This window comes from Salvelinus sp. IW2-2015, linkage group LG16 (assembly GCF_002910315.2).
Source record: "Salvelinus sp. IW2-2015 linkage group LG16, ASM291031v2, whole genome shotgun sequence".
Classification (NCBI taxonomy): Eukaryota; Metazoa; Chordata; class Actinopteri; order Salmoniformes; family Salmonidae; genus Salvelinus; species Salvelinus sp. IW2-2015.
The window spans coordinates 5,173,033-5,198,866 of record NC_036856.1 but is presented as its reverse complement, the minus strand read 5'-3'; the positions used below and the strand labels follow the sequence as shown (position 1 = coordinate 5,198,866).

Below are 25,834 nucleotides of genomic sequence, written 5' to 3'. Positions count from 1 at the left end.
GCTTTTTTACCCATCTACCAATAGGTGCCCTTCTTTGCGAGGTATTGGAAAACCTCCCTGGTCTTTGTGGTTGAATCTGTGTTTTGAAATYCACGTCTCGAATGAGGGACCTTACAGATTATTGCATGTGTGGGGTACAGAGAAGGCAGTCATTTGAAATCATGTCAAACACTGTTATTGCACACAGAGTAAGTAAATGCAACTTATTACGTGACTTGTTAAGCAAATGTGTACTCCTGAACTTATGTAGGCTTGCCATAACAAAGAGATTGAATACTTATTGACTCAAGACATTTCAGCTTTTCATTGTTAATGAATTAGTAAAACTGTCAAAAAACATAATTCCACTTTGACATTATGGTGTATCGTGTGTAGGCCAGTGACCAAAATCTGAATTGAATCCATTTTAAATTCAGGCTGCGACACAAGAAAATGTGGAAAAAGTCTATGGGTGTGAAGGGTTTCTGAAAGCACCGTACGTCTCCCCACAGCTTTCACTGCCAAGCAGTAAGCAGTCCTGGGGTCCTGATCGTGTGTGGCACGGAGAACTAATAGCAGGGAGCAGCGCAGTCTAAATTAAATAATCACAGCAATAAAACTATGCGGCTTCGCATTCCGCGGCTAACGTCATTGGAAAGAAACGGTCACAATGGGAAATGCTATGTGACAGACTGGGGAGTACGTACGGCCTATGTGCTGGGAGCAAGGTGAGTTAATGACTAGCAAGAAGTGTACAGTAAGAACAGAATCTTCCAAAAGGGGGTAATTCCCAAAGAGCATGTTTAATTAGAGGGAAAGGCTGACAGATAAGTGCCCTACCTGTCTGCATCCTCAACTTTCACCAGGCACTCCACACAGCCGTGTCGGGAGTAAGCTATAGTTACAACCTTCCATAATATCTGCCCTTTGTCCTGGGGCCCTGGGGCGGAGATAGCTGTTTGTTTTGAATGTGAGTTTTCCATACAGAGCCGCAAAAGCTGTAAGTGGTGGGGCTGACAAAAGAAACCTGAAGACACTCCTGAGCCCTTCAAAGCTTTACCTTCATTTCTAAATCTCAACCAGGTGATGGTAAGCGATACTCACCCTTGGCAGCTTAGAGGGCACAATATAATAGAGGAACCGATCTCAGATATATAGGCAAGAGCTTTCCCACTGAGTTGTAACACTGCTTTGTGTTCTTGTACGAAGGGAGTGTTCTTAGTTATGAAAAGACCCACACAAAAAAAGAGACATACCCCTCCACCCTCATCCAAAAAAAGCTTAGCCAGATGGTGGTGTTGGTTTCTAAACCTTGTCCAAGCCCAATTGAGTCGCAGTAAGCTGAAGGGCACTGGGAAAAGAGGGTGAACTGAAGGAGAGGGCTATTATACCATCCAGAAGAGCATTCCCAATGGACAGGGTGCCCTGATTGAAAACACACAGGTCATAAGTTATACAGGACATAAGTTACTTTCCCAACACTCTGGTCATTTTCACTTAGGATGTGGTGGGTAGAGAGAGTTCCTGATGCATTGCTCTGGGGTCAGATTTGTTTTGTGGCTCACGGCTGTACTTGGATTCAGAACCAGGTCTTAAGGGGGGTCTTTTCATCCGGAGCCTCTCCCTAAAGCCCTCAAGTATCAAATTCCTCACTCACATAARCCCGGCTAACCTATGGCACATGTCATACTGTAGGCTAGGTGTGTGAAAATACTCGATCGATATTGCAACATCTGAGGTCAGATGATACTGAGTGTGACTTTGCTTGGTGCATGGACTTCCCATTACAGAGGCTTTCTGCTTGGCTTCCCACCACAGGCAGCCTGAGCCCAGGCAACCTGCTTGCCTGTAGCCTTAAGGCAGGTCACTGCCTTTTCAGTGAGCTCAGAGGATACAGAGAGAGAAAGAGCACATAGTTGTTCCTCCAGGCAGCACTGTCTTGACATTTAAAGTAATGTGATTGATCATTTTTTCTCCTTTACAATTCAATTGGCTGAAACTCAGGCGCATTCGTATGTTTTTATGCACATAAAAATTCTGGTGATTTTCCACGACTCAAATGAAGAATGGAGCTTATATTGACACAACAGGGGCTGTTAACAGGTGAGGATGTAATTGTAAGTTTCGGGGTTCCTCAAGGTTCCGTTTTAGGACCACTATTGTTTTCACTATATATTCTACCTCTTGGTGATGTCATTCGGAAACACAATGTCAACTTTCACTGCTATGCGGACAACACACAGCTCTACATTTTGAAGAAACATGGTGAAGCTGTCACGCCCTGACCATAGTTTGCTTGTATGTTTTATGTTTTGTTTAGTCAGGGTGTGATCTGAGTGGGCAAAAAAAAAGCCCCAACTTTTTTCACCACTTTTTTCCATCTTCGTAACATTGCAAAAATCAGAACATTTTTGTCCAAAAATTATGCTGAAAAGCTAATCCTTGCTTTTGTCACTTCTAGATTAGACTACAGCAATGCTCTACTCTCTGGCTACCCGGATAAAGCACTAAATAAACTTCAGTTAGTGCTAAACACGGCTGCCAGAACCCTGACTAGAACCAAAACTTTTTTATTTTTTTTCAATTTAAAGTTTTATTAAGTTTTCTTGTTTTTCAATCAACCAACAAAACACATTCCACATTCACAGATGTGAAGAACCAAAACATTTGATCATATTACTCCAGTGCTAGCCTCTCTACATTGGCTTCCTGTTAAGGCTCGGGCTGATTTCAAGGTTTTACTGCTAACCTACAAAGCATTCCATGGGCTTGCTCCTACCTATCTCTCCGATTTGGTCCTGCCATACATACCTACACGTACACTAAGGTCACAAGACACAGGCCTCCTTATTGTCCCTCGAATTTCTAAGTAAACAGCTGGAGGCAGGACTTGCTCCATTTTCATGGAATGGTCTGCCTATCCATGTGAGAGACTGTCTCGACCTTTAAGTCCTTACTGAAGACTCATCACTTCAGTAGGTCCTATGATTGAGTGTAGTCTGGCCCAGTGGTGCGAAGGTGAACGGCAAGGCACTGGAGCGACGAACTGCCCTTGCTGTCTGCCCCCGAGGGCTCGTGTGGTGGAGGAGATATTTGTGGGCTTTACTCAGCCTTGTCTCAGGGTAGTAAGTTGATGGTTTGTTGATGTCCCTCTAGTGGTGTGGGGGCTATGCTTTGGCAAAGTGGGTGGGGTTATATCCTGCCTGGTTGGCCCTGTCCGGGGGTATCTTCAGACAGGGCCACAGTGTCCCGCGACCCACCCCTGTCTCAGTCTCCAGTATCTATACTGCAGTAGTCTATGTGCCAGGGGGCTAGAGTCAGTATGTTATATCTGGCGGAATTATCCTATCTTATCTGGTGTCCTGTGTGAATTTAAGTATGCTCTCTCTAAATCTCTCTCTCTCTCCCTTCCTCCCCTCCAGGAGGACCTGAGCCCTAGGATCATGCCTCAGGACTACCTGGCCTGATGACTCCTGACTGTCCCCAGTCCACCTGGTCATGCTGCTACTCCAGTTTCAACTGTTCTGCCTGTGGCTAGGGAACCCTGACCTGTTCACTGGACGTGCTACCTGGACCTGCTGTTTTCGTCACTCTCTCTACCGCACCTGCAGTCTCGACCTCTGCATGCTCGGCTATGAAAAGCCAACTGACATTTACCCCTGAGGTACTGACATGTTGCACCCTCTACAACAACTGATTATTATTTGACCCTGCTGGTCCTCTATGAACGTTTGAACATCTTAAAGAACAATCTGCCCTTAAATGGACATGTACTCTTATAATCTCTACCCGGCACAGCCAGAAGAGGACTGGCCACCCCTCAGAGCCTGGTTCCTCTCTAGGTTTCTTCCTAGTAGTTTCCTGCCTTTCTAGCCACCGTACTTCTACATCTGCATTGCTTTCTGTTTGTGGTTTTAGGCTTGGGTTTCTGTATAGCACTTATAAATACATTTGATTGATTGATCAGGAGTTAGCCATCTGCTCGAGGCCACAAGGCAAAAGGTGAAGTAATCCTTACCACCAGCTCAGCCAATACATTTCTCCCTGATGAAGAGCTGCCTGCAGTCCCCACACAGTGAACCAGATTTCTCATTGGTCCTTCTGTTTGTTTCATCGCTGCTTAGCAACCAGCCTCAAACAGTTGACTTGTGACTACATCCTACCATGTAGACCTCATTAATAAGTATTTATTCACTCTTGGTAATAACTAAGCAGAAAGCCATTCCAGAAACATCGCTCAGAGATCACTCAAAGCATCTATCTGGCCATGGAATGATTTGGTTTAGGGGTTCCTCTCAGAAAATCCTATAGCATTGCTAACCTTCAGATTACAGAGTACCAATGGGGTTTGAAAACAACGCCCCTTGTGTTCAGAACCAGTATTACGGAATATCCCGGTATGGCACAAGATCGGTATGATGGTATGACAATCTGGATACCACCCAAGCCTGGATACCGCCCAATCTGTGACCACATCAAATATCTAAGATGTCAGCTTTCTATGGAACAGTAGTTCTCCCCAAAAACATTTAGCCCTCCAAGTAAGTTGTAGTTGATGTTTAACTTGGCTTTGTATACATCTATATATAATAATAATATATTAGTAATATAACAATTACTAATATAACAATTATAGCTCTGCTTTCGGTAATTTACCGTCATGTAAAAACCCTCCTTTCTTACACTGCCATTGTTGATTCCTTGTTAGCAAACATGCTAGTCATTAGCCTACTCTGCTATTGAATAGATGCTTATTAGACACAGTCCTTGTTATGGAGTATTGCTGTGTAATAGCTTACTGTTTATTGCTGCAATGTATTATCATAGAGGCTTTCGTATTGTGCCATTACATGGTTATAGCTCATTCACTACTCTGCTCTATCTATTGTAGCCTATATGTGAATGTTCATTATTCATGCTGCCAAACATACCCTCGTAAAACTGACCATCCTACCAATCCTCGACTTCGGTGATGTCATCTATGAAATAGCCTCCAACACTCTACTCAACAAATTGGATGCAGTCTATCACAGTGCCATCCGTTTTGTCACCAAAGCCCCATACACTACCCACCACTGCGACCCGTACGCTCTCGTTGGTTGGCCCTCGCTTCATACTCGTCGCCAAACCCACTGGCTACAGGTCATCTACAAGTCTTTGCTAGGGAAAGCCCCGTCTTATCTCAGCTCACTGGTCACCATAGCAGCACCCACTCGTAGCACGCGCTCCAGCAGGTATATCTCACTGGACACCCCCAAAGCCAATTCCTCCTTTGGTCGTCTTTCCTTCCAGTTCTCTGCTGCCAATGACTGGAACGAACTGCAAAAATCTCTGAAGCTGGAGACTCATAACTCCCTCACTAGCTTTAAGCATCAGCTGTCAGAGCAGCTCACAGATCACTGCACCTGTACATAGCCCATCTGTAAACAGCCCATCTATCTACCTACCTCATCCCCATACTGTATTTATTTATTTATCTTGTTCCTTTGCACCCCAGTATCTCTACTTGCACATTCATCTTCTGCACATCTACCATTCCAGTGTTTAATTGCTATATTGTAATTACTCCGCCACCATGGCCTATTTATTGCCTTAACCCCCTTATCTTACCTCATTTGCACTCACTGTATATAGACTTTTTGTTTTCTTTTGTTCTACTGTATTATTGACTGTATGTTTTGTTTATTCCCTGTGTAACTCTGTGTTGTTGTATGTGTCGAACTGCTATGCTTTATCTTGGCCAGGTCGCAGTTGCAAATGAGAACTTGTTCTCAACGAGCCTACCTGGTTAAATAAAGGTGAAATAAAATACAATAAAAAAATATATATATCCTTTCTCTGTACCTTCCAGAACCATCCCCATGCGCATCCCCATGTTCATCTTCCTCAGTGTGTTTAAATAAAGTTTCTGTGTGTTAACTATTGGGATGCTTTATCACTGAGTCACAAACCAGTAAAATACGTTGAGCCGGGTTGATCTCTTCCACACATATACACATATATATATATCTATACTTACAAGCCAATTGAGATGGAAAGACTGAGAAGTAGGGAGAGCAGATCTGTGTAGACACATCTGACAGGTCTGTTCAGACGAGGACATGCTGTGACGAGGTGAACCCCCAGAAAAACAGCTGAGAGAACTCTAAACAATATCTTGCCAAAGAAGGAAAACAATCTCTTTCCAAAGTGAAAAACTAGGACAAACATTTTCCACGTTTTTGGAGTGTGTGCTGACAGAGAGAGATGGATTTCCAACAGAAAAATTACCCTACTTCCTGTGGCCTTGAGAGCCTCAAGAAGTTCTTTACTCAAGGCATAGTTACAGTGAATCTAAATGCTGTGGTAAATTGAACCCAAACAAAACAAAGCAGCTTCAGAAACAAAACAATACATAAATGTAAACATTAGGATTGAGCAGTATCCAGATTTTCATATCGTCCTACTGTCCAACTCTCACCCAGGGATTTACAGTATTATCGGCTTAGTACACAAAAACACAAAAAAAAGCCCATTGGACGTCTATTACTAGAATGCTAAAACAATTAGCACAAGGAATAGTACATTTCCATGGAGGCTGCCAACTAAATATACTAATGAGCACAAACAGGCAGTCCAGATCATAAAGTTATACATACAGTTGAAGTCGGAGGATTACATACACTTAGGTTGGTGTCATTAAAACTCGTTTTTCAACCGCTCCACAAATTTCTTGTTAACAAACTGTAGTTTTGGCAAGTCGGTTAGGACATCTACTTTGTGCATGACATAAGTCATTTTTCCAACAATTGTTTACAGACATATTATTTCACTTAAAATTCACCGTATCACAATTCCAGTGGGTCAGAAGTTTAAATACATTAAGTTGACTGTGCCTTCAAACAGATTGGAAAATTCCAGAAAATGATGGCATGGCTTTAGAAGCTTCTGATAGGCTAATTGACATAATTTGAGTCAATTGGAGGGGTACCTGTGGATGTATTTCAAGGCATACCTTCAAACTCAGTGCCTCTTTGCTTGACATCATGGGGAAATCAAAAGAAATCAGCCAAGACCTCAGAAAAATATCATAGACCTCCACAAGTCTGGTTCATCCTTGGGAGCAATTTCCAAATGCCTGAAGGTACCACGTTCATCTGTAAAAACAATAGTACTCAAGTATAAACACAGATGCGTTCTGTCTCCTAGAGATGAATGTACTTTGGTTTGAAAAGTGCAAATCAATCCCAGAACAGCAGCAAAGGACCTTGTGAAGATGCTGGAGGAAACAGGTACAAAAGTATCTATATCCACAGTAAAACGAGTCCTATATCGACATAACCTGAAAGGCCGCTCAGCAAGGAAAAAGCCACTGCTCCAAAACCGCCATAAAAAAAAAAAGAGAAAAAAAAGCCAGACTACGGTTTGCAACTGCACATGGGGACAAAGATCGTACTTTTAGGAGGAATGTCCTCTGGTCTGATGAAACAAAAATAGAACTGTTTGGCCATAATGACCATCATTATGTTTGGAGGAAAAAGGGGGAGGCTTGCAAGCCGAAGAACACCATCCCAACCGTGAAACACGGGGGTGGCAGCATCATGTTGTGGGGGTGCTTTGCTGCAGGAGGGACTGGGGCACTTCACAAAATAGATGGCACCATGAGGGGGGGAAATTATGTGGATATATTGAAGCAACATCTCAAGACATCAGTCAGGAAGTTAAAGCTTGGTCGCAAATGGGTCTGCCAAATGGACAATGACCCCAAGCATACTTCCAAAGTTGTGGCAAAATGGCTTAAGGACAACAACGTCAAGGTATTGGAGTGGCCATCACAAAGCCCTGACTTCAATCCAATAGAAAATGTGTGGGCAGAACTGAAAGAGCCTGTGTGAGCAAGAAGGCCTACAAACCGGACTCAGTTACACCAGCACTGTCAGGAGGAATGGGCCAAAATTCACGCAACTTATTGTTGGAAGCTTGTGGAAGGCTACCCGAAATGTTTGACCCAAGTTAAACAATGTAGAGGCAACGCTACCAAATACTAATTGAGTGTATGTAAACTTCTGACCCACTGGGAATGTGATGAAAGAAATAAAAGCTGAAATAAATCATTCTCTCTACTATTATTCTGACATTTCAGAATAAAGTGGTGGACACTTTAAAAAAAAGTGGTGATCCTGACTGACCTAAGACAGGGAATTGTTATGAGGATTAAATGTCAGGAATTGTGAAAAACTGAGTTTAAATGTATTTGGCTAAGGTGTATGTAAACTTCAACTGTATGTGTTGAATGTATGTGTTGCCAGCCTAGTGTCACGCACTACTCATAAAGTACATTTAGAACTGTTATTATTCAAAAACATAAAAATATCATCAACATTTTTAAAATACTGTGATATGATAATTTGGCCATATCGCTCAGCCCTAATGGGGTTTGCCACGATGTTCGTGATTTCTCCCCAAGGAATCACATTTCTGTTTAGTTTCCCATCTCCAAAGAGCTTTATGGTCACTTCTTTGTGAAGGCATCCAGGAAGATGTCGGCCTTCCCTTTTATTGAGCGCATGTGGACTTCGTTGGGCCAAATCAAATCTTACTTGTCACATGCGCCGAATACAACAGGTGTGGTATACAGTGAAATGCTAACATACAAGCCCTTAACCAACAATGCTTTAAGAAGTTAAGAAGAAGAAACATATCAAGTAAAAAATAGATAAGTCCAAAAAATTGAAAATAAGAGTAACAGATAATTAAACTGCAGCAGTAAAATAACAATAGAGAGGCTATATACGGGGGTACCAGTACAGAGGCAATGTGCAGGGGCACCGGCCAGTAAAGGTCGCTGGTTTGAATCCCTGAGCCACAAGGCGCCGATGACATGGATGTTGATTAAGGCAGCCCCTCGCACCTAAACGCGGAAGACACATTTAGGTTKGACCGCATTCAGTTATGCACCCGACTAGGTCTCCCCTTTCCCTTCCCAATGTGTCATGTGGTGGTCGCAGTCATTTCTCTCAAAATCACAACTTTTGAAAATGAACACGAGGAGGGCTTATCCACCATGTCAATTCACAGCCCGCGGAGCGTTTTACGTAAGTCCGACTTTGAAAACTAGCACCCTAATGACAAGTTGACATCGTGGCAAATAAAGCTGACCAAGACCCAATAAATTCAAGTGCAGGGGGCCATTGTAAAAACAGATGTCAAATAAAATGCTTCACACATGTTTATGAATAGCGGTATGCTTGAGCTGATAGTCCGCAAAGAATTGAAACGGGTTTTACTCGGTTTCAATGGCCTGGTTTTAAAGGTGGACAGTCACATATGGTATCTGCGCATGTGCACGGGTTCGCTTCARGCTGTTCACAGCGTGGTAGCCTGGGAACCCAAAACAGAGGAGAAGTTGAGCCTCGAGCTAAAACGTTCTTAGTTGTTGCGGAAACTGACTCACGTTGCCGTTCACTTCAACGTCACATCGTCAAGTCTAACTTTAAAGAGAGTGTGAAGGAGTTACCCCATCCCTCCTTCTCCAAGTAAGCCTTCTGTACTAAACACAGAGAGAACAGATGATGCTGCCTGGTTCTCTAGGAAGACATCCACGCAGAGTCTGTTCTAGCTGTGTACATACCACAGCATCCATCTGGCAATGTCTTGATCATGAAGAACTACTGCGAATAGACTTGCTCATTCACTTCAAATGCACACGACACAATCTAGCCGTTTGTTCTGTACATTGCTTCCACTGATGTCAGCGGCTAGCCGCCGACGTTGATTTTACGCCGCCTTCGCCGCTCTTCAAACAGTACATTGACACCTCATCTCCTCCCAGCACACAGGGCGCCCCAGCGTCCTGTCATCTGTGCTGGTCCGGTCTGTTCTCACCAGGAACGGAGTCATTCATATGAGGAATCTCCACATCAAGTTGAAAGACTCCACTTAACAAGACAGGACTCTGACATAAGGGAAACGTTGATAGGTTGACCTGGGGGTTAAGCTTGTTCAGTGTCTTTTATACAGCTAAGACAACAACAAAAAGTCCTGTACAAACAGGGACCATGAGTGGCCCAAGTCAGAGCCTGACACTGATCTCCAAGCTGTTACACTCATCGGAGATGAAGAGAAGGAGATGGAACACTTTTACCTCAGAAGGGAAGTCTCATGTTTCCTTCCGTAAAGGCCAGGGGAGTTAAAGACAAAAATGATCTGGCGTCTCCAACCCAAACCCCCAGTGTGGGATCTTCACAGGGTTACGACCTTGTCAGGAAGCAGTCAGAGGCATTTGATTGAATCCCAACCAAGAATGCRCATTGCTCATCGACCCAATCATTCTCTCACTCTGCGTTATTCCAAGACAACGCGATTACTCGGGTTTATTGCACAAGAAAAGCTTCACTTTCCAAAGGCATGAACACAAGTGACCGCGGCTATTGTCATCACGTCCTGCCAGATCACTGTCATCTATTTCCCTAGTTCTAATTCACTACTCGTTATTAAATTCCGAAACTTTCTCCACACATCCCATTCATCAACCGAGCTAATCTGCTTGGGGGGCTGTGGAAGCCAGCGGGAGATCTTCTCGCGGAATAACTCCCACTCTTTCTGTGAGGATAATGACACACTTCCCCCGTGAATTTTGGGGGAAGCCCCAGGATGTACAGTCGAGGTTCTGTGAGGACATCTGTCCCGGGTCCATTGATAAAAGGATAACGTGGTGGACAACGCCAACATACACACTCTCCCTTKGCACTTTGCTTAGTCATAATAATCTAGTGGAAGTCAAGAGTTGTGACCCTGGCACTTTAAGGACTTTAACTTTAAATTTCAGCAGGGCTGTCTGGGGAGGAAGGAGGACAATGATGCACTTTTTGTCAAATGTGTGTCAAATAAACCCCTAACCACTGCAATCGAGTAGGCAGGGAGTCCGTTAGCCATCATGGCTGGTTAAAGCTGTGTTTAGCTGTAATTCACAGAGGTGGCACACAATCTGAACCAGATGTGGAGATGGTGCCGGCCCCGAAGGTCGGCTTTGGGTCGCAGCCAGGTCACCGCAGGGTCTTGAAAATGACCCCCCCCCAGATAAACACTGAAGAGGAGTGGAGAAGAGGTTATCACTTGGAAGCCCAGCCTCATGTGGAATGTGAATCTGGGGTGGCAGTGGTGTTATAAAAATCTCCACATCGAGAGGCTTAAGTGTTCTGTGTCCAAACCTCTTGGTCCTGTTAGGATATTCACATTTTCCCAAAACTGATAAAGCTCAGCATGTCAGAAATAAAGTATTTTTGGGCTATTAGCTTATGCTTACACATGTGTCTTGCTCTCTGTCTCTCTATTTCACACACACACACACAGAAAACACACACACACACACACACACCACACACACACACCACACACACACACACACACACACCACACACACACACACACACACACACACACACACACACACACACACACACACACACACACACACACACGCACACAATCACGTGTTTGTTATACTGCCACCCTGGGACACAGGGTTAATGACAGCAGAGAGACTCTTGGTAAACAATCAACACCTCAAATTGAATTTCACCAGGAAATAGCCTCATAGTCTCGGGGTGAGAGAGTGAGAGCTGAGAGCGATCGGAATAACCGGAATCCTCCAAAACAGTATTTCTGGAAAAAAACAGGGGTTCTGGGGAAGTTAGCAACATTTTTCAACCCTATTCAGCACATTGTGAGACATTAAAAGAGACATGTAAACATGTCACAAGCCTGCCATCTCAAAAGGCCGCACACAATTCTAATTCTGGCCACTACATTGGACGCAGTCATGCATCACAACGTAGATCGCTGTCATCGCTATTACGTTCGGCCTTACTGCACCCCAGTCTGATTAGACACGGCTTGCACAACACAGACCCCCGATCAGTTCCTGCAGCCTGGCTGGGTTGTTCGAACCCCAGTGTGTTGATTGAATCGCGCTGGGTAATCAGAAACGTATGGATCTGCCGTGACATCTGAGGACCAGACCGCCGCCTGCTATATTATCGCAGGCACATCCAAAAGCCCCACAGATTCTCTGTTTCCACAGAGGACTTCAGTCAAGTTTAATTCAGTTCACAAGGACAGAGTTCAATTCATTGCATGACTGGGCAGTACAAGCTAGCTAAACTAATCTCCTTAACTGGGTGGGCCAATCAAGCAATGGTCCAGGCTTTACTGAAAGAAGATAACATCTAGATGTTGGTTGATTTCCGTCCTTATTTAGATTTCAAAGTCCTTTTTCGCCAACCCACCCACTCAGTTGCTCCCACCCTAAACACATCAGGGGCCTCATTTATAAACGTRGCGTACACACAATAATATGCCCCAAAACATGGTTGCGCCAGTTTTTCAAAGAAAAGGTTGGAATTGATCAAAACTGAACCTGACATGAGAATGTGCTTATCCTCCCGCAAACTTCAGACCACAGTTTCTAGTGGTTGAAGTCTGAAGCATTGCAAGAAGGCAAAAGCAGCTTAGTAGTAGCCTTGTGCAGGAATATATGATGACACTCTTATTCATAACAAAAAAAACAGGTAGCTAAATATAATAACAAGACGCAATCATTTGCTGTTAGTGAGAAGAGCGAAAATCCAAAAATAAATTCAAACCGGCATCTATTTCTTATTATTTATTTCATTTCCATGATCCTTGGCAGAATAAATTCCTCCGCTTTTCTGACTGTGATGCCAAATAGCCTATAGGCCTACAACATGTTGTGATAAAGCTGCCATTTCATTTAATTGGACCCAGTTCACTGTAGTAGAAGTGAATAGATAAGATATTCCAAGTATTTTTGCTCTATTTGATCTGGGCTGAAGCACAGTTTAACGGTAGAACAGACGGTTCATATTTTCCATTGACTTTTGTAGTAGAGAATGACCGATACGGATTTGTTTTAGGGCCGATACCGATTTTTGGGGGTCAGGGAGGCCGACGGCCGATATTTTAGGCCGATATTCGAATATCATTACATTTGAAAATGTTGATGACAAAATTTCCCAGAAACAATCAAATTTACTTTGTTTTTTACCAACCTAACTACATAACATAATGGTAATAATTGTATTTTAATGGTAAATCTCTTGATGAACTGGGTAAGTTAAGATGGCATAGGCCTACTCACAATACAGGTGAATGCATATTCAATGTGGGTGCAAGCATTGAGTTATTGAGCTCATTTTGACTGATCAGTGGAGTCTATGGTGCTACAGATGAAAAACAACCTGTTTTCCTTCGATGTGGGACTTATATTAGCCTACTGATCAACAACATTTGCATAGAAGCATCACTGCAGCATTTCTTTATCTTTATTTAACAAGGCAAGTCAGTTAAGATCAAATTCTTATTTACAATGATGGCATACGCCGGCCAAACCCGGACGACGCTGGGACAAATGTGCAATGCCCTATGGGACTCCCAATCATGGCCGGATGTGATACAGCCTGGATTTGAACCAGGGACTTGCCTTAGACCGCTGCGCCACTCGTGAGCCCTATGTCACGCCTGTATGGAAGGACATCATATAGGCACTGCTGTTAGTTTAACGGAATAAAATAACATCTATTTAATGCAAATGGTCCAACGTAACGTCCTTATTTGTAGATAATTTTTTTTTCAGCTGTCAGGACGATCTCTAAAAATAGATCTCTAAAAAACTCAGGTGCAAGGACGAAATTCGAAACAACTAAATTGGCTAGTTCGGCTATCTGTCAAGAAATGGACGGGTTGTAATTTGATCTCACTGCTACGATTGGATAGAGCGAGGCTGTAACTCCGCTCCCTTTCACATCTCTCTCGATCACTCATATCACTTGCTGGCTGCTGTTTACTGCCACTATGTTAACTAGTTCAATGGCGTTGACATTTGCTACTAAGCCATAAATGTGAATTATATTTAATAAGGAGAGGGTAGAAAAAAATATTTAACAACGATGCACGTTCTGTCTGAATGACTTAGTTTGAGAAGTGAGAACACGGGAACATCTTTCTTGGCCATAAACATGCAGGAATTTTCTTAGGTAGCTAACCCTATTGCCAACCTTTATTTAGCCATTCCAAAACACTTCCTTCTTTACCTATTACGAAAATCATCTAATCCGACTATCAACTGTCAATTTACGGATATGATTGCGGCTGGTCAGATCAGCACACCAGTACATTGCTAACGTTACACCAAAGAGGTTTAGAAACTCTGTGGTTACACCGCAAGTCAGATGGCTCGTTGTCAAAAATGGTGCATGTTCAAAATGATAACCAGCTAACATTAGCTAGCTACGTTGGCTAATAACTCCTATTTGATATCTTAGCACCATGTTTATCTAGCTAGCTAGCTAGCATAGTAGCTAATATAGGTAGATAACACCACAGATGAAAGGGTTAGTTATACATAATCTTTGCTAACAGGTCACATAGCTATCTGCTTAGCTAGCTAGCTAGCTAGCTTGCATGTCCGGGCACGTCGACACAAGTATTTTATTCGTGAATTAAACCTAAACTAATATTTACAACAGGAGTTAGATTTTGGTCACTGTGTCAATTCATCCGTTTCTCATTATTGCACCTTTCCCCTCAACATCATCCCCCTCCTCCCCAACCCCAACTCAGATATCTCCCTCTAGGCCCATAGCGTAGCTCTGTGGGATTTGCAGCAAACTGTCAGTTCATAGACAAATGTCCCTTTGGTCTCTATGGATGTTCTCTCTGGCCTCGCACACCTGACAGCAGTTCATCCTCAAAGCTGCCAAAGTTTCACTTTCCTGTTTTTGTGTGAACATGCACATAGACCCACATAGATAAGCAAAACGGTAGACAACATGTTTGCATGTGCACACCACACACCCTCATGGTTTTTCCTCTGGTCATTCAAAAGAGCCAGGCATTCTGCTATACTGACAGGGGACAAAAGCAGATCAGTCAAAACTGCGAAGGTGGAGGGTCCCACAAGTTTGCTGATCCAAACCTTCAGCAGCACATAGTCATTAATCAAACCTAACAGATTCTGGGCCTGGCAAGACACTCCACCTTTTCCCGCAGGCAGGATCCTTCCCAAGGAGACACCCAAGGGTTCATTCCCTCACAGGCCACACAATAATTCACATCCCATACTCACACAGCACACAGTACACAGTCAATGCCAACCCCTGAGCCCTCCGCTCAAACTGATGAATGCCTCTTTAATGAAAACAAGAGTAACTGAGAAAGACATGCTCTCTGATCACTGGCTGGTTGGATCAGGCTACCGCATCTCCATCCAACTGCTTACTTCCACGACGAGGGATATTGTGATCTATGGSAAGGAACTGAAACCGATATCAAATAAACAGCAGAAGCTTGATTTCTCTCAGTTCCTGGATTCAGAAACAAGAGCACGGGCAATTTCTCTCTGTCGATTGATTACGGCTTTACACTGTGTCAACACTTGACAACGCCACTTCCTGGCCAGGTCTTTCTCTTTCTTCTCTCTCCAGAGTCTGCAGCCTCATCTCCCCTTGCAAACACGGCAGTCTTCTAGGAAGTCGTTCTCAGCATCCTCCCTTCTTTCTCCTAGCCTTCTGATCGTTAATAAGGTAGGCGGCATTAGTGTAATGCAGTAATACAGTACGGACCATTAGAGAAAGTTCACCCACATTCCTGCTGTGCTGTTATCCGCTCAGAGGTAGTCATGCAGAAGGTCTTTGGCAGAGCCGAGTGCCACTCTGTCTAGGCCCAGCCACGCTCACCGTGGGCAGAGTGCAGGAAGTTAGTTATAGCATGCTTCAGAGTCAACCAGGGGAGGATTCAGGATTGGCACATGAGCAGAAACGAAGGTGCACCGTAAGGAGAGTTTTACCGACTCTGCGAAAGGTTTGACGAAAGCAACAGAGTACGTGGAGACACTTTTCTAAAACATTTCAATCGTGTACAAATTAAGAAGGGTCGCAAAGAGATGAGAAACAACACCAAAAAGAACAGCCCTCTCCGGGGTGAAACCCTTTCCCGAAAGACGTGGCAAGAAAGCCCTGTCTTTAGCCTTGCATAGAGTGACAACATTCTGGCAGCTTTCCCTAAATCCCCATGTCTCCAACCTGGATTACTTAGAACCTGGGAATTTTAGGAAAGTTATCAGAATTGTCCAAGCCTTGCATCACCGTTCCACATGACATCTATCTCTCCATGTCCTTCATCTGTAGCCTAGAGCTGGCCCTCAAAACACAGGAAGTGGAGAAGGTTTTTTTCTGGGCCTCTCACCCTATGTATTCCCTGTCTCTATCCTAAGCCTCTATCCTTTATCCTAGGTCCTATCCTTCATCAGTGAGTAATATCCCTTATCGAAAGGTTCCAGAGGAAATAAATCTAGGACATAATTGCTCTCTATCCTGGAGTRACCCTGACTCTCTGTTTGGTGTAAATAATAGTCATCCCCTCGACCCCTTCCTTCTTCTCAGCTCTTCAATCCTCCACTATCAGTAACAGACGACAATAACAGGATCTACTCCCCCCATGCCAGACACATACTGTGCTGGAGTACTATAAGTAATAGAAGCGTCGTGGAGAGAGAGAGAACCTTTTTCCACTTGAAAAAAAAKCCCAGCTTCAAACTCCAGCATTCCTAGAAACAGACATCTCCTCCTTCTCCTGCCCTTGTTGGCTGGTTAGCTAACTGTATCAGCGTGGTGACAGCGCTTTGACTGAGACAGACGCGACGATGATCAATGCACGGTTGCGTAGTGTAAAAGGAGTCCTTGTAATTGGTTAGGGTCACGAACCTCCCCTATCCCTCCATACCTAAACTCCCTTTACACACATCCACTCTGATCAAGGCAGGGGTTTCAGTTAAACAGAAGTCCCGTCCAAGTCCCGATCTCAGAGGAGATCTACGCTGGAGACAGTTGGAGCTGAACGACAACAAGTAGCCTCCTGAGTGGCTATAAAATCATCAAGTTATTCACAGTGGATAACACGAGACCTAGAGTCCTCATGATGTGGCAGGGTTTCCCAAACTCAGTTCTCAGGACCTCAGGGGATGCACGTTTTGGTTTTGGCCCGAGCACTACACAGCTGATTCAAATAATCAACTCATCATCAAGCTTTGATCATTTGAATCAGCTGTGTYGTGTTAGMGCAAAAACRAAAACGTGCACRRCTTGGMGTCCAGAGGACCGAGTTTGGGAAACGCTGATGTAGAGTCTTGAGATAGACGTGTAATATACGAGGCATTCCGGACAGAGAGAGCAGGGAACAAGAACAGCAGGATTCATAAAGTCACGCTGGGAGAGGGGGGAAAGTTTCCAAAACAAAGCAACAATGGGAAATCAGTTCGTCCACAATGAGATACAGAGCGACGTGCAGGCCAATGTGTCACATGGTGGGCAGACGGAATTTGTGAAAGCAGATTATCCTCATATGTCAAGTAATAAATTAATTCATTATAAATTAAACCGTTGTGCCATCTGGCCCTAGTCAAAGCCATATATAACCTCTGGCCCCAGTCGTATCCCCCAAAAAGACAGCTGTTCAAGTGATCAAATTGAATTGTTCCTTTGTCTCTTCAAATATGTTTCAGTTAATTGGCAATACATGGTAAACACTTGAATACAGTAACTAATCTAGCCACAAACAAACTTCACAACAAGGGAAATAAGTATTTAAAGAGAGGCAGCCCTATTACAAACGGCACCTACAGGGCCTTGCTGCACTGTGGTTAGGACCTCTGGTTCACACCAGTTCAAACTCCCCTCAGAATGGTCGACCAGTGGCCCTCTCCCAGATGGGTTGGAGATTACAGGGATTGTTCAGCCATCGAAATCCTTGGACGGGCCCGCCTAAGCATTTTTTCAAACAGTGCAACAGTCAAATTTTCGGGATTGAAACGCTTTCTTTGTAAACTTAAACTACTAACTCTGCTCCTGTTCTCCAGGACCTCGGGGTTCTGCCCAACACTCAGACATGGATCCATCTGATGTCKTCCATTCCCAACCACCCTCCAACRTTTCATTACATCCTCTACAGCTACTGTTGTTGTCATGTTGTCATTATCTGCTAAGAAGGTTTTCTTGCTCTATCATATCGGGCTTATAATATGTGAGATACACAGATGAACTAAAAACACTAGCACTGCAAACACTCAGAACAAAGAGAGCAGCCGTGCCTGGACTTTGCAGTCTCCCTCTTCACGTCCCCCTTCCGAGACTGGCTGCCTGTTGAGAACAAGTGACAGGCAGAACCTTCCACCCACACAGCAACCACCTCCTCTATATTCCACATACCAGAATTCAGTATTTTAGACTTTGATTGCCATGGGAGTGCGCAAAAAAAAATCTGTGAAAATAAATGAACGGCACAATTGTACCAAAAAAACTTTGTACGATCAAAGTTTATGTATTAAAATCTTAAATATTGCCAGGTTGGTTTTCACAGCTGTTTCACAAGGTGTTCATTATTGTAAGGTATCCTTTGATGGTATTTATAAATTCCACATTATTCAATTCAATTCAATTCAAGGGGCTTTATTGGCATTATTCATTGTTGTATCCTAGGACCTACAATAGATATATATATTCCACCACCAGGGTGTACTAATGAGCTATTGCGAGACAGATAAAAAAAAAAAAATCATAACAGGACTACTGAAATTATATTATTTCAGTGTAGATAAGGGCAAGGCAGGTTAAAATAAAAACATGACAGCCAGACAAGGCAGTGTAGAAATCAAATGGATTTGCATGTAAATGGAGTGGAAATTAGCATGTCTTCCTGACCTGTAAGGTAAGCAGATGACACGTTTTCTTTGCCATTTCCGAAACGCAGCAATGTTTAAGACATGGATTTTCATGTTGTAATGTTAACAAGGTACCCAAAAGTAGTTCAAATTAACGTTTTCATTTTATTAGCMAAACAAAACTTGTTTAAACAGCGAAATTGCCCTGGAAACCAGCCTTGTTTGCATAGCGATGATGAATAGAACGTAATTTAGGCTATAATGATCTCCAAAATTCTAATCATTAGGTCATCACACTGTTGATATAGCAACGGACGCTAATAGTTTATCGAATCCCATGGTGACGTAGAGGGGGACACTATTTGGCATGACAGGACCTCTAAAATGTTCTCTTAAATTCAGCCGTGCCGACCCATTGCCATGCCGACCCATTGCCGTGCCGACCCATTGCCGTGCCGACCCATTGCCGTGCCGACCCATTGCCGTGCCGACCCATTGCCATGCCCACCACCTAAGACCCTTTTTGATCCAGAAAAAAAACTGGAATAGCATCGAGCCCTGGGGCCAGTGAGACCAGGTCCTGGGAGTCCAGGGGCTGCTGAGGGCCTTTGATCCTGCTGTGGCTTTAGGCTGTGGAGCCAGCCTAAAGCTGGCCAACCACCAGGTACTACTGCAGTCTACCTGGGTCAGGCCCACGGGCCGTACAAGAGTCTCCCTTTACCTCATGCACAAGCGTAGCGTGTCTCTCCTTTTAGCAAAGCAAACAGGCCACAAAAGGAAAAAAAATATTTGCTCAGCTAAATGACGGGCGAATTGGGGACACACGTACCAGCCTTAATAGGGCAGAACAGTTAGTGTCTGTGTTGGTGTCTATGGGCCCCTCTGCCAGGCCGAAAGGYGTCATTATGCCAGAGGCTTGGTCCAGAGGTGGAATGTTAAATAGTGTAGGAATGTTGTTTATTTTCACAATCACCAGTACGCGCCCGCACCTCGCTGCACACCGACACGCATTCACAGAGCCTGCTCTTACCAATATAGTCGTATTAAGCCAACCAATAGGAATGCCTCAGATCTCCCCCCCACCTGTTGTGAGGTCAACACAGGACCTCTAGGCCTTGATGTGCTGCCATGTCAGTCAGTTCATAAAGACATCAACATGCAGAGACACGGAGGAGGAACTCTATTAAACAGCCATGGRGCTATTAGTTACTGCCTTTGTCTTTTGCTTATTATTCTGTTTGAAAATATCATAATATAATGCCACCATACTCTGTTGTGCAGATGGTGGTAAAATAATTTCCCCTTTGCAGCATAGATGAGTAATATTTACAGGGCTGGGCCAAGGTCTTGCCTCAGAGGATGTCTGTCCCAAATGTCTAGACTTGTACATTGTTATTTTATGGGCTGCAGCACCCCCCAGTCTATGAAGCATTGGGCCGATCCAAAAAAAGAGGGAAACAGAACCATCTATGCCAGCAGACAGTGACTTCCCCACCAATTCTAAGATGGGGGACCTGTGTCAGCGAGTTGGCATTGGATCCCCCATGACTCACATGGGCGACAGACGAATACGTCTGTAGGCAGTGGGGAAGTGTAGCCAGGTGTCCACTAGGCTCTTTGATGAGCCGCAATGCCCACCCTGAGTTCAAAGTTCAGGGACATCAGAGGCTTCTGATGGCATCTCAATTACACATTTAGTTCATGTAAAGGATTAATGAGACATGGATGTCTCAATGCATGCATTAATTAGGAACAAACTAAAGAATTGTCCTTCTAAAGCTAAACACATGCAATTATGAATTACATGCCCTACATTAACCCCTATTATTATAGACCTTAAAGCTTCAATATGCAGAAATCACTTTGCCATTAGCTGGTTGCAAAAATTCTAATATTTCGCCTAATTTCAGTTTATGTGACAAAACAAGCAATGCATAGTGTAGAGAATCATTATACCACCTAAACCGCTGTGAAATATACAGTATATATAAATTTATTATTTTTTACCTCCCCCTTTTCTCCACAATTTCATGATATCCAATTGCGATCTCATCGCTGCAACTCCCCAACGGGCTCGGCGAAGGTCGAGTCATGCGTCCTCRGAAACATGACCCATCTAACCGCGCTTCTTAACATCCGCCTGCGTAACCCAGAAGCCAGCTGCACCAATGTGTCGGTGGAAACACCATTCAACTGACAACTGAAGTCAACCTGCGGGCACCCTGCCCACCACAAGGAGTCACTAGAGCGCAATGAACCAAGTAAAGAGCCCCGGGCCAAACCCTCCCCTAACCCAGACGACGCTGGGCCAATTGTGCACCGCACTATGGGACTCCAGGTCATGACACAGCCTGGGATCGAACCTGGGTATGCACTGACACCTCAAGCACTGCGATGCAGTGCCGTAGACCGCTGCGCCACTAGGGAGGCCGTGAAATATATTTTCAATAACCAAACATATTGTATTTCCAGCTGTTTTAAGCTGGGGTAAAATACGCAAAAATTCAAAGAAATAATGGGAAACATAGAAACAGCGCATATAGAAAAGATATACCGCTTCTTAGACTTGCTTTCAATGGGAATGATAGATCTATAACTAACAATTCTATGTTAATTTGGTCGGGTCGCCCCGATTACTGCCATTAGGGTATGTGAACGATTAACTGGGCACTTGAGCCTATAAAAAAGAAAAGGATATTTCTTCTACAATTCAAATAGATATTCTCATTGTTCCCACACCCATCTGCCAGCAGCACAGTAAAATCTAAGAGCTCTGAGGAAAAAGTTGATCTCAGTGTCAAAGCTATAGGGCCTAAGCTAATCGAGACAATTTGGGGCAGTGATGATGATTCTGTTAACTTGTGGGTATTTCGGCATTATTTCACAATCAAGATGCTGTATTCGATGTTCTTAGTGCTTAATTACTGGGGAGATCACAATCATTCACCGGCTCTGTGATGTTGTTAGGCGTATGCACGTGTTTTTAGACAGTCCAATGTCWTACAAAGTGCTGCAGATCTGGGTTTGAGAAGCACCCTGCAATCAGGCACCATTCGTTTCTGTGGGATGGGCTGGAAATCAAGGAGTAACTGGCAGCCAAAGCAACAACACACTTCAGCAGTTGCTGCCAGCAGTTGGCATGGCACAGCAAACCATCAGGCTGTAGAAACGCATACAATTCTCTAAAATGGAAAACAAGTGCACAGATGTGTGTACCTGTTTCGCTTCAATGGCAGAGGCATGTCTGGAAAACTTTATGAATGAGTGCAGGCAGAGACTGGTAGAGGGGCTATTACTAAACCAATTACATAACCGGCGATGTGTGTAGAATGTTCCGTGACATGCGGTCTGCCTACCCTGTGATAATTATTGAAAAATAACTAATGAAAAATACATCAATACATTTTTTTTAATCAATAATACTTTTGTACACTGTATACATAGCATCGAGGCAAAGTTGCTTCCTGTTTCAGTCAAGTCTTTGGTCCCGTTCGCGTGGGTCAAACAAAAACACTAATGATTGGTTGACACTGCAGGTGATGGCTACAAGTTGCAGCTGGTGAGGAGCAACTGTAGAAAATTGCAGTTTAAACTTCATGACCTTTGACCACATGGTTGTGGTAAAGTTCATGTGACATGTAGGCCCTAGTCGAACATTTTTATCCCTATAATGCAACTCATTTTGAAAGGCGGCGACTTGACAAAGTGATCTACTAAAACGCCCAATATGTCCCATTCATTTTCATTGCGCTCAAATAATAAATGCGCATGGGAAAGGCAGTGTTCTCACCTACCAACGGACGTCACACGTAGTCTGCCTTTTGGCTGTTACATCCGTTTTACTGCCAACTAAAAGTAAACTGATCAGGGTGGCTAACATATTGCATCCGAAACAGTTTTAAACGTGTGATTTTCTAGCGTATCGGGGTGATAAGGGATGGAAGACCACTTCAAAGGAAGGGCCAGAAAATCGCATGATCATTTCAATCTCAGTGCTATCGTCGGAAAGACTGACCTCATGGTGGTTTCAAGACATTGGGAAAATGACGAGGTCAAATCATGACGTCAGTGATCTTCAAGTCAGAAAGTCAGAGTTTTATAAAGATGCCAAAGGTACCGATTTGCAATTCCGGGTTAGATGACCTTTCAAAACGAATTTTCCCAGTCATAGCTCGTTTTAATTTTGGGGGAGTTACCAGTTGTCTTGAACGCACTGAAGTCAGAGATGTCCGAGGTCCCAGTTGTTCTGAGCGCGGCATCAGACCTCACCGCATGTCACTGGTATTGATGTATATGTGCGTGTGTGAGCACGTCGTGTTAGCGTTAAATTATAAAGATAGAACGTTTTGTGACCACACTTCATGTGAGTGATGGAAATTCTGTCCTCCCTCAGCCTCGAACCTGCGCACACAACTCGGAGATGCTTCCTTTTCACGCAGGTCTATATTGCAATAGACACACAACATATCACAGAACTAAAACGCACAGAAATAGAAGCACAAAGCTGCTTATCATTGGCTACAATAGCCCTTTGTGTAAGGGCTATACATAGGCTAATAACAGAGCTGGGAAAGAAAACACACCTGAAAAACGGAAACAAAGTTCCGCTCAAGTCCCAAAAATGATTTGCAACAAAAACTGATACAGTAGGTAGGCTATATCAGAGACGTATGTAACATTGTATCTTTTCTTGCGTCGACCCAGAAACAGCAACACCGCCGGCTTCACGTTGCTCAGCAGCGGCAACAGCTGTGAAAATCCAGCTGCGCACGAGTTTATTGCAGTAGCCTTTGTAGGTCGGTCAGCGAATGATACGCTGTAGCCTAATAAAGGTGGGTGACTAATATCCCGAACTTTCCTATCAAACGTTGATTGTCAGATATACTAAAAAGCATCTTACCTTCTGATACGCCAACTGAAGATAGTTGTACGGGATTCGTCTCTGGAAATCCTGGTTGACATCCTCGCTGACTTTGTGCATGGACTGCGTTCCAACCTTCTCTTCAATGCACTCGTTTTGACAATTTGATCGTCGGAGAACCACGTCAAAGAACTGCAGGTCCATGGAAACAGAATCAAACGGGTGCTGGTCCTGGCACCTCAGTCGACATCGGACTTTAGTCTGGCGGACCTCTGCGTAGCTGCTGAGCGCTCCCTCCATGTATCGCACTACATCTTTATAGTCACTTCTGTAAAAGGCGTCGACGGCATTATTGTATAAAAGGTCGTAGGGCTCCAACGAACCATATGAGGAAGACAACAAGAGCGCTTGAAGGACAATTGACAAGATACTACTAATGGAAAAATGCACATCCATCTTTTTGTCGTTAGTTATCTTTGGTGGGACACTACTCACGCGCACTAGCTTGCAGTTTGTACAAAATCCTCAGTCATATAATACAATTACCATGGGCGGCTTGCGGAGTCCAGATAGAATGTGACAGTCACGTAAGAGTTGAAAATGAAGGTTTGTGTCCCATTAAATGCGTCCTTTGGTAGATGTTGCGGGCGGCGGTGGGGCGGAAATTGGACTACTTCAGTCAGGGACACATTTTCTGTAATGACCCCCCTCACACACACACACACACACACACACACACACACACACACTAACTCCTCCCCCTCTGCTATGAAATGAATGGTCATAACATCTCACTGAGTTCTTATGATATTTGCCGTGTCATTAGACACAATTGTAAAGCTACTACGTTTATGAATTGCGCTATGGCACTACACGAATAACAGTTGTATCATAGCAACAATCAGCCTAAATCTATAGGCTAGGCTACTTCACAAGAAAAAGTATAAATCCTATCTGGATGAAATGTTTGAAGTGTAGTCTATACTAGTAAACACACAGGGTAGAGTGTAACTAACTACTGTTCAGTTTTAGAGGTGTTATAGTACTGTTGTAACTGTTATCTTATTGGGCTACACTGCAGGCCTACCCTCTAGATATTACCATACACAATTTTGGAAATGTTAAATGGGACTCACTTTTTTTTTTTTTTTTTTTTACATAAATCATTTTCTTTGAGAGATCGAAGGATGCCCCGAGTACCTCATATCACCTTTCGCAACCCTCTCAAAATGCCCAATCACTGGATATTGTCTCCCCCTGCAGGCCGTAAATAGTCATTCTAGTACTTTCTGGTACTTTCTGCAGAGCGTCATTACTTGCTCTTATGAGAAATACTTAAATTATATTATTTCCCCCTTTCAACAATTTCTTACTAGACAGCATATTATGTGAATCAAATCAAACATGTTTGGTATGGGAAATTATAACTTAACATACCACAACATGAGACATTGTGATACACTACATGACCAAAAGTATGTGGACACCTGCTCGTCGAACATCTCATTCCAAAATCATGGGCATTAATATGAAGTTGGTCCCCCCTTTGCTGTAATAGCAGCTTCCAGTCTTCTGGGGAGGATTTCCACTTGGAACATTGCTGCTGGGACTTGCTTCCATTCAGCCACAAGAGCGTTAGTGAAGTCGGGTACTGATGTTGGGCGATTAGGCCTGGCTCGCAGTCGACGTTCCAATTCATCTCAAAGGTGTCCGATGGGTGTAAAGTCAGGGCTCTGTGCAGGCCAGTCAAGTTCTTCCACATCGATCTCAACAAACCATTTCTGTATGAACCTCACTTTGTGCAAGGTGGCATTGTCATGCTGGAACAGGAAAGAGCCTTCCCCAAACTGTTGCCACAAAGTTGGAAGCACAGAATCATCTACAATGTAATTGTATGCTGTAGTGTTAAGATTTCCCTTCACTGGAACTAAGGGGCWTAGCCCGAACCATGAAAAACATCCACAGACCATTATTCCTCCTCCACCAAACTATACAGTTGGCACTATGCATTGGGGCAGGTAGTGTACTCCTGGCATCGGCCAAACCCAGATTTGACTGTTGGACTGCCAGATGGTGAAGGGTGATTTATCACTCCAGCGAACGCGTTTCCACTGCTCCAGAGTCCAATGGCGGTGAGATTTACACCACTCCAGCCAACGCTTGGTATTGTGCATGGTGATCTTAGGCTTGTGTGCGGCTGCTCAGCCATGGAAACACATTTCATGAAGCTCCAGACAAACAGTTCTTGTGCTGACGTTGCTTCCAGAGGCAGTTTGGAACTC

The 25,834-nt window shown here is 43.8% G+C and overlaps 1 protein-coding gene across 1 annotated transcript in view; it reads right to left on the bottom strand.

Annotated features, from left to right (window-relative positions):
- p3h2 (prolyl 3-hydroxylase 2) overlaps positions 1-24,262 on the bottom strand; it is a 94,072-nt gene extending 69,810 nt beyond the window's left edge. The window contains 1 exon segment of the mRNA XM_024004193.2: positions 23,592-24,262. Coding sequence (XP_023859961.1) covers positions 23,592-24,008 — 417 coding nt within the window. The 5' untranslated portion in view covers positions 24,009-24,262.
- Between the last annotated feature and the right edge of the window lie 1,572 nt (positions 24,263-25,834).